Here is a 9,927-nt window from a genome sequence, read left to right as displayed (position 1 = left end):
CCACAAAGTCCTCTTTGTTTTTCCCTTGTAAAAACAAATTTAGTTTATCTATTTCCGCTACTTCTAACAGTTTACCTATTACTTCGTCTATTCTGGGTGTATTGTCTAATTTCCAGTATTTGGCCCATAGTATTCTCGCTGCTGTAGTTACATACGATATTACATATTTTTCATTAAAAGTAAATGTTTCCGGCATAATATTAAGTAAGAATATTTCAGGCACCAAGTCTAGCTTCACTTTCAGAACTTCTTCTATTATTTTCTGTATAGATTTCCAATACTTCTGGATTTTTGTGCAACGCCACCACATATGATAGAATGTTCCCACATTTAGTTTACACTTCCAGCAAACATTTGAACAATTTGGATAACATTTTGCTAACCTTTCTGGTGGCCAATACCATGTCGTCCAGCTCCCCAGTGTCTGGGAATGCTGCGTTGCCCGACTCCTTCACTTTGAAGCGCCTCCATCATCAAAGCCTTACACCCAACTTGACTCTTGGTGGAGGCGTCCTACCTATTCCTCTCCTCTCTACAGGAGTCACCTGGTCGACTGTCCAACACCTCGTCCCATGTCCCGAAGCAGGGATGAAGGCTCTCTTGCCCCGGCCTGTCTTCCTCCTCGCCTCCTTTCTGGTTGCCGTCCAAGCCAAGATCTACGAGCGCTGCGAATTGGTCAAGAAGTTGAATGACCACGGGCTGGATGGCTATCAGGGTTACAGCTTGGCGAATTGTGAGTGGGACTCCTTGATGGATAGCCTCCTTTGTTTCCAGATGTTGTTTGCGTCTGGGATTTGGGCAGTAGATGGTGCTTGGGAATACCCCTCAGCTGGGCCGCACAATCTCCCAGTGCTTTATTCCCTCGTCCCACAGCATTCACCAGGGGTCCCAGTTGAAAGTGGAATCCATGGTGGCCATGGCTAGGGTTGCTAGCTTAGGCCTGGGAGAAACCTGGAGATTTGGAGGTGGAGTCTGGGGTGGGCGGGATTTAAGGAGAGAGAGGGACCTCAGCAAGATTTAATGCCATAGAGTCCATCCTCCAAAGCAGCATATTTCTCCAGGGGAACTGATCTCTGTCATCTGGAGATCATTTATAATAGAAGAAGAAGGAGAAGAAGGAAAAGAGGTTGGATTTCTACCCCGCCCTTCACTACCCAAGGGAGTCTCAGAGCGGCTTACAATCTCCCTTCCCCTCCCCACAACAGACACCCCGTGAGGTAGGTGGGGCTGAGAGGACTCTTTCGAGGACCACTCATGAGAGAACAGCTCTGACAGAACTTGTGACTGACCCAAGGTCACACCGGCAGCTGCATCTGGAGGAGTGGGGGATCAAATCCGGTTCTCCCAGATTAGAGTCCGTGCTCCTAACCACTGCACCAAACCACAACACCAAATTGTGGGAGACCTCCAGTTAGTGATGCTACCGTATCCAAAACATACTGACCCAATATCGTAGCAATGGGAAACATTGTTTTTGAAAAAGGACAGGCTGTAACGTGCTCATCCTTCACTGGCATTTATCTTTGTGTCTTGTTTGTTTTTGTGTTTATAACAGAAGGGTGGGGGGAAGCTACAATAATTAAAATCACCCATCATTTGCTGGAAGCCAGTGGGAGCAAGCCTCGCTGACTAGAAAGACAGATTAGAATACCCTCACTATGTACAAAGTCTCTTGAAAAATAAAACTGATGCGTACTAATGTATGTATTTAAAACATTTTGTGCTGCATTTCCACCTATCAGGGTCCACAAGGTGACGAACATAAACATATTAAACGTTTAAACAATTAAAAATACATTCAGGCGGGTAGCCGTGTTGGTCTGAAGCAGCAGAACCGCAAACCATATAAGCAGCGGTGGCTGCAGCAGACATTGGCCCATTCTGCATCGAGCATTTGCTCCGCCGTTTTACCAAACCCACGCTGGAACAGAGATTCCCCTCTGCATTGCCTGCCACTTTCACTTTGATTGATTGTCGGATTTTATGGCAGTGTCCAGAGTGCATGCCGCTTTCATTTCGTTTGATCTCTCGGTTTTATGGAACCATCTGCATAGATTTATAGCCATTTTATGGCCGTTCGGGGGTGACTCTGCAGTCAGTACGGCGTTGGCCCCGGGGTAGTTGATGTGGTTTTGAGCCGCGTCTTTTTCTGTTCCAGCGTGGGTTTGGTAAAACAACGGAGCAAATGCTGGAGGCAGATTGGGCCCAAGTTTAATTCTGGGTATAAGCTTTTGTGTGCATGCACACTTCTGTGCCTGCACACGAAAGCTTATACCCAGAATTTTTTTTTTTAAAGGTGCCACTGGACTCAAACTTGGTTCAATTAAATATACAGTTAACATTCTCAAATTCAATTAAAAACACAAAAAGAAGAAGAGTCGGTTTTATACCCCGCTTTTCTCTACCGCAAGGAGTCTCAAAGCGGCTCACAATCGCCTTCCTCTCCCCCTGCCCACAACAGGCACCTTGTGAGGCAGGTGGGGCTGAGAGAGTCCTGAGAGAACTCTGACTGGCCCAAGGTCACCCAGCAGGCTTCATGGGGAGGAGGAGTGGGGAACTAAACCTGGTTCTCCGGTTTAGAGTCTGGCGCTCTTAACTGCTACGCCCGGCTGGCCCTCAAGAACACTAGAAGTAGGGTTCCTAGGTTGAAACTTGGGTTTTGGAACACTGTATTGGCAGTGATCCTCCCAGAGATATTTCATTTCTCTCCCTACAGGGGTCTGCCTGGCCTTTTTCGAGAGCAGCTTTGACACCAGAGCTGTGGGTCACAAAAAAGATGGCACCAGTGACTACGGCATCTTTCAGATCAACAGCGGCTGGTGGTGCGCCGATGAAGACAGTGCCTCTGACAACTTGTGTGACATCGATTGCAAAGGTCAGTCGCTCTTCCCAAATCAACACTAGGGGGTGCTGTGCCCAAGCGAAGGGTCTCCAGGTTGGGGAATACCTGGCGATTATGGGGGTGGAGCCTGAGGAGGGCGGGCTTTGGAGAGGGGAGGGACTTTGGTGGGGCTTAATGTCATAGACGCCGCCTTCCGAAGCGGCCATTTTCTCTAGGGGAACTGATCTCTGTCGCCTGGGGATCAGTTGTAATCCCAGGAGATCTCCAGCCACCACCTGGAGGCTGAAGCCAGAGGTGAGAGATCACGGGAGGAGGTGGAAGTCCAATCAAGACATCCGTGACAAAATCACCACATGCTCAGATAAAGCAATCTGTGTGAAACGGGTATTCGTTATTGCGCAAAACTCACTGCGCGTGGGCGAAAATAGAAGAGCTTTTTCTAGAGAACCACTACCATTATAGTAAACATGTATTTTTTAAATCAACTCTTTGTTGTTTTTGTAATGGATGTTTTGATTGGACTTCCACCACCTGGAGACCAGCAGCCCTTCTGAGGGACCACATACCACACAGGGGAGATGGACTGCCAGGTCTCTATGGAAGACCGTAACGTATGGGCAGGGTAATATCGAACAGAATGGTGTAGTGGTCAGAGTGTCAGGCCAGGATCTGGGAAATGTACAAAAATGATAATAATACTTTCAAATGTGTAAGTTCAGATACATAAAGATAGAAGATGACAACGACGGGACGGTGGTCTCCGGAATGCGATGCCGTTTCGACAAACGTCTTCTTCTAACCAAGAGTCTATAGGTTGATGATGTTTGAAAGATTGCACTTAAGTGGAAAAGCTGCCCAATTCACATGGAGTTCAATAGTTTCACCTATTTCATTGCATAAGTAATGGAGAAGAACATCTCTCAAACAGAATAAAGCTTATGTGTATCAGACATCATCAACTTATAGACTCTTGGTTAGAAGAAGACGTTTGTCGAAACGGCATCGCATTCCGGAGACCACCGTCCCGTCGTTGTCATCTTCTATCTTTATGTATCTGAACTTACACATTTGAATGCATTATTATCATTTTTGTACATTTCATATTTATAACTTTACAGGATCTGGGGAAACCAGCTTCATATCCCCTCCCTGCCATGGAAGCTTGCTGGGCCGGTCACACACTCTCAGCCTAACTTACCTCACAGCGTCGTTGCTGTGAGGAAAATGTGGAGGAGAGAATGACATAAGCCATCTTGGGTCCCTGTTAGGGAACAAGGTGGGTTATAGTTGAAACGAATGAATGAAGGCGGCCTTGGAAATCCTGGACCCAAATGGTTTAGGGCCTGAATGCTGAAAACCTAGCCGTTTACACTGGATAATAAAACCTACCGGATTAACTGGCACCCTCATGTTAATGACGTACTTAATCACCATATGGCCTTGTGTGTCTGGCAAGACAATCTCAAGATTGTCTGGCAACCAGACGTTCTAGCTCTTTTTAGCATTATGCATCGCTAGGTGGCGCGCTAGACTTGTTTTCAATGCCAAAGACAATGGGGAACCCTTAGCACCCATGTCTAGCCACAAATAACACCTTCCAAGGGAAGACCGTCAACAATTCACAACTATGTATGATCAAAATTGTATATTACATTCATTAACATACGAGGATGGGTTAGTGGTCCTAACCCAATGGAATGTATGGATATGCAGGGCTATTTTTGGGCAGGAACGCACAGGAACGGAGTTCCGGCTGGCTCCCAAGTTGGCCACACCCAGCAGGAACTCATTAGCATAACAGGCCACACCCAACAGCAGAAACTCATTAGGATTGGCTACATTATGGGTGTGTGGCCTAACATGCAAAGGAGTCCCTGCTACAAAAAAGCCCTGGGTTTTGACAACAAACAAGGTAAACAGAATAACAAGCAAAAGGTGGGTGCAGCTGGATGACCACACTTCTGGTAACATGGGGGTGCGGCCTAATATGCTAATGAGCTGTGCAGTCAGGGGTGTGGCCTAATATGTTAATGGATTTCTGCTATTGGGTGTGGCCTATTATGCTAATGAGCCCTGTAATATGTATTTATATATTCTATTGGGTTATGACCATTAACCCATCCTTGTACTTTATGAAATGTAATATACAGTTTTGATCATATATAATTGTGACTTGTTGATGGTCTTCCCTTGGTGGGTGTTATTTGTGGCTAGACTTGCTTTTAAGGCAAGAGACGTTTCAGAGGTGGTTTGCCATTGCCGGCCTCTGTGTCACGGCCCTGGAATTCCTTGGAGGTCGCCCTTCCAGATACTAACCAGGGCTGATCCTGCTTAGCTTCCGAGATCTGACGGGATCGGGCTACCCTGGTTAGAGCGGCATCATCATGTGTGCTAAGTGTATACAGCTTTCACCCCAGAGATGGAGGGGCAGAGGCATGGCTAATGCTGGTTTCCCTAAGACTGGAAATTCATGTCGTGCCTTTTCTTAATTTTGTGTGGGTAACCTGAAGTGGGGTTGCGTCGTTGGAACGGCCTTGCGGTTTCTACCCACACCGAGCGATGGCTTCCTCACGCTTCTGTGTGCTCTCGTGCTTTCTCCTAGAGCTGCTGAATCCTGACATTGAAAAGGACATCCGCTGTGCCAAGAGGATTGTGGAAGATCCCCAAGGAATGGACGCCTGGTAAGAGAACAACCTAAGCTGGCCGGTCCAGATTGGGAGCCTCCTGGGTCCGCATCTCCCCCTGCTATAGTTACAAGTTGTTGTTGTTGTTAGCCATTCAGTCGTGTCTGACTCTTGGCGATTCTGTGGGCCAGCCCTGTTTCTTTGAGTCATTCCATGCTCAGGCTGGTGTCGACTTTTATGGGGTCTAGCCACCGTGTTCTTTGGTGGCCCGGTTTCCTTTTGCCGCTAACCAATCCAAGCATAATTGTTTTTTCTAGTTACATAGGACTGCTCAACGCTTTCTTTGAACCCGTATTTCTTTCCCCCCACTTAAACAAAGTTATCAAGGTATTCCCCCAAAGGGCAAGTTCAGATCTCTCTAGGGTTGCCGGCTCTGGGTTGGGAAATACCCGGAGGTTTTGGGGGTGGAGCCTGGGGGCGGTGGGGATTGTGAAGGGGAGGGACCTCAACAGGGAAAAGCAGCCATTTTCTTCAAGGGAGCTGATGCCTGGAGATTAATTGTAATAGCAGGACAGCCAGTGCGGAGTAGTGGTAGAGTGTGGCGTAGTGGTTAAGTCCGCGGACTCTAATCTGGGTGAACCAGGTTTTATTCCCCACTCCTCCACTTGCACCTGCTGGATGACCTTGGGCAAGCCATAGTTCTGACAAGAGCTGTCCTTGAAAGGGCAGTCCTTGAAAGAGCTCTCTCAGCCCCACCTGCCTCACAGGGTGTCTGTTGTGGGGAGGGGAAGGGAAAGGAGTCTGTAAGCTGCTCTGAGACTCCGAGTGAAGGGCAGGGTATAAATCCAATCCCTTCTTCTTCTTCTAGTTGTAATTGTAGGAGATCTCCAGGTTCCACCTGGAGGCTGGCAACACCGGTCCTCCCGCACTGCTGCTGCTGCTGGCCAGGTCTGAGCCGCCGGGAGGGGATGCCAATCACTTCGTTCTGTAATAGGGGTACCAACCTCCAGGTGGAGCCTGGAGTCCTCCTGAATTTTCAACTGATCTCCAGACTATAAAGATCAGTACCCCCGGAGGAAATGGTCGTTTGTGGCGTCAGACGGTATGGCGTCACATCCCCGCTGAGCGTCCTTCTCTCCCTGAACTCTTCCCTTCCCAGTCACCCCCCCCAAATGTCCAGGAATTTCCCAAGGTGGCGTTGGCATCCCTGCTTTGTAACCCTTTCATTCCATTCCTTTACATTCCATTCCATTCATTTTTATTGCCCATAGACCCATAAGTCATAAGCAAATAGACAGGGTATAATACAAAATACAACATATATACATAGAGTCAGGGCTTTTTTTGTAGAAAAAGCCCAGCAGGAACTAATTAGCATAACGGGCCACACCCCGACAGCACAGCTCATTAGCATATTAGGCCACACCCCATGTTACCAGAAGTGTGGTCATCCAGCCACACCCACCTTTTGCTTCTTATTCTGTTTACTTTGTTTCTTGTCAAAACCCAGGGCTTTTTTTGTAGCAGGAACGTCTTTGCATGCTAGGCCACACACCCCTAATGTAGCCAATCCTAATGAGTTTCTGCTGTTGTGTGTGGCCTATTTTGCTAATTAGTTCCTGCTGGGCGTGGCCAACTCGGGAGCCAGCCGGAACTCTGTTCCTGTGCGCTCCTGCCCCAAAATAGCCCTGCATACAGTACATTACAATTAGAGTTACAATTTCACAAAATTAGGCAATTTGGTTACCAAATATATATTAACTGCCTAAAAGAGTCAATTCATTTAATACCGCCCAGGGTTACAGATAAAAACTTTGCCACTGCCAACGTCACATTTGGATCAGTATCAGCTAAGAGATTAGCTGCAAGTTCCTGATTTGTAGCAGGGCTCCATTTCTGAACGTACACTGAGATCCATCTGTCACGAGCCACATCGTATTTTCTGCAGTCGATGAAAAAAATGCCAATTTGTGTCCAAATCACCTGAATTACAATGACCAAGTCGTTCTGAAAAAGGAGTCCCTCTGAAACTGCCTGCTAATCCCCCAAGAGGCAAAACATTTAATCTTGCCTTAGAAAACAATATTCTATATTTGGGACCCTGCTTTGTAAACAAACTTCTGCTGAAGAAAACACTACAGTCTCTGCACCCACACGCTGTGTACATTTTCTAGATATGCGTGCGGGGAGGGCGGGGTAAAAATGCTTAAATAAATAAATAAATATAAAATAAATATAAATAAATACACTGATTTCGCACAAGGAGCTGCGCCGCCGTCACGCCTCCCTTTGCCCTGTTTCCATTGGTCAATTTCCCACTCAAAGCCACGCGGCTGCATTTTGACCCGCGGCTTCACCTGATTTCCCCCGCGGTTTCGTGATCCTCAAAAAACGGTCTGATTTCGCACTAGAGCTGCCTCGATGTTGCGCCGCCATTTGACCCGGCTTCACCCGATTTCCTCCGCAGTTTCGTGATCCTCAAAAAACAGGATCACAAAACTGTGGGGGAAATCGGGCGAAGCCGCGAGTCAAAATGCAGCCCCGCAGCTTCGGGTGTAAAATTGACCAATAGTATCGGGGCAAACGGTGGCACAACATCAAGGCAGCTCTAGTGCGAGATCAGCCACGATCACAAAACCGTGGGGAAAATTGGGCGAAGCTGCGGGTCAAAATACGGCCGCGCGGCTTCGAGTGGGAAATTGACCAATGGAAATGGGGCAAAGGGAGGTACAGGGAAACGGGGCAAAGGGAGGAAATGGGAAATGGGAGGAGGTACAGACTAATGACTGTAATGGCCCATTTCCCTTCTTCTCTAGCCTTGTCCGCCTGTTACAGTGCATGCACATGGAACCTACATGTATGTACCTATAACAGTGTTGTCTCTGCGGGGGGGGGGGGGGAGGCTGGAGATCTCTCAGAATTACAACTGATCTCCAGACTACAAAGTTCAGTTCCCCTGGAGGAAATACAAACCAGATTGATTCACGGGAATAAGATATGATCTTATTTCATGCCGACCTTTATTGGCATAAAAGATGCTAGTAAGTCACAGTGAAGAATAAACACAAAGGTCTGATAGATAAACACAAAGGTCAGAGACATAAAGCAGTTGATTAAAAAATAAGATACGGTCAAAAGACCCCAACCGTGAACTTATAACTGGCTGCAGTCACGCATGCTAAATAGTCAACTTTCAATCCACTTTCAGTGGACTTTCCATCTGGATTTTTACTGTGTGAATTGGCAGAATCCAGCTGGAAAGTGGATTGAAAGTGGAGTGAAAATGGGCTTCCGGTTTATGGCGACACGCTGAGCAGACTCATCTCCCGGACCTCCCGGGGATGAAATCTGCGCACCAGCAGAAAGGAGGGGGCCCCCCGATGTCTCGCTACCCCCCCGGAGCCTGGTTGAAAGGCTCCTAGCCATGGGACTTTTGAGAGGTGGCCTCTTTGCCAGCGCGATGCTGGGGAATCGAGGCGCTTCTCCGTCCTGACGGTCCTCCTGCTGTGTGTCTGTATGGAACTAGTGACGCTGACTGGGACAAGCACTGGAGATCGAGCGGTTTAAACGGAGCTACTACAGCGAGGTCACAAGACTGACTATGAACTGTGAGTCAGATTAGAGCGTAATTTACATTTTAAAAGGAAAGCTCCCACCCCAAGGACTAGGAAAGAAAGCGAGCGAGGGAGGGGCCCCTCCCATGCGCACAAATTTAAATGCTAGACCCGAGGGGGGAGAGGAAGCAAAAACGCTGAAATCTGTTGAGAGAGATTTACCAGGGCACGGATGAGCATATGAGCGTATATTCAGAGACTTTAGCAAATCTTCGGAAAGTAAACAATCCATAAAGATGGCGGAGAAGAGGACTGAGAAAGAAAAACTTTTAAAAGCAAAAGTAGATGGGAGCCCTCGTCCAAAAGCAACCACCAAGTTGGCTAAAACCAAAGCATCACTACTCAGCAGCTTCAATTGAACGAGACTCTTAAAATCATGGAACAAACACCTGAGAAAGTGAAAGAAGTTGACGCCACTACCCAAAAGGTGAAGAAAAAGGTGCAAAGGTTGGAAAAGAAGCAAATTTCTACAGAAGAACAACTTTTACAGCTACAAATGGAGAAGGCAAACTTGGTCCTTCGATTCCAAGGTGTCTCAGAATTCAAAGGAGAGAATCTGAAACAAGTGATGAGCAATGCATTAGCCCCAGTGACAGATTTGAAGGTGGAGTATCTCATGAGTGAAATGGATGTGGCCTACAGGTCCTATTCCGTATATATAAAGAAGAAGAATCTGCCTGGGGAAATAGTAATGAGATTCTCGAAAAGGCACGTGAGGGATTCTATCCTGAGAGCGATGGCAGGGACACCCTTGAAAATTGGGGACAGTACCATCAGGATTCTGAAAGACATCCCATTTGAAATAAGAAAGAAATATAAAGATTTAATTCTTTTTCTTCAAACAAAT

At 47.2% G+C, this 9,927-nt stretch overlaps 1 protein-coding gene across 1 annotated transcript; it reads left to right on the top strand.

Annotated features, from left to right (window-relative positions):
- The first annotated feature begins 588 nt into the window (after positions 1-588).
- On the top strand, positions 589-5,527 carry LOC107124866 (lysozyme C-like). Its single transcript, XM_015428368.1, has 3 exons — positions 589-733; positions 2,717-2,875; positions 5,445-5,527. Exons 1-3 carry the CDS (start codon positions 589-591, stop codon positions 5,525-5,527), a joined length of 387 nt encoding a protein of 128 aa, XP_015283854.1.
- Positions 5,528-9,927: the final 4,400 nt, after the last annotated feature.

The sequence above is a fragment of the Gekko japonicus genome, unplaced genomic scaffold (assembly GCF_001447785.1).
Source record: "Gekko japonicus isolate JY-2015 unplaced genomic scaffold, Gekko_japonicus_V1.1 scaffold5263, whole genome shotgun sequence".
Classification (NCBI taxonomy): Eukaryota; Metazoa; Chordata; class Lepidosauria; order Squamata; family Gekkonidae; genus Gekko; species Gekko japonicus.
Note: the sequence above shows the minus strand (reverse complement) of the source record. Positions and strands in the feature narration are given on the sequence as shown.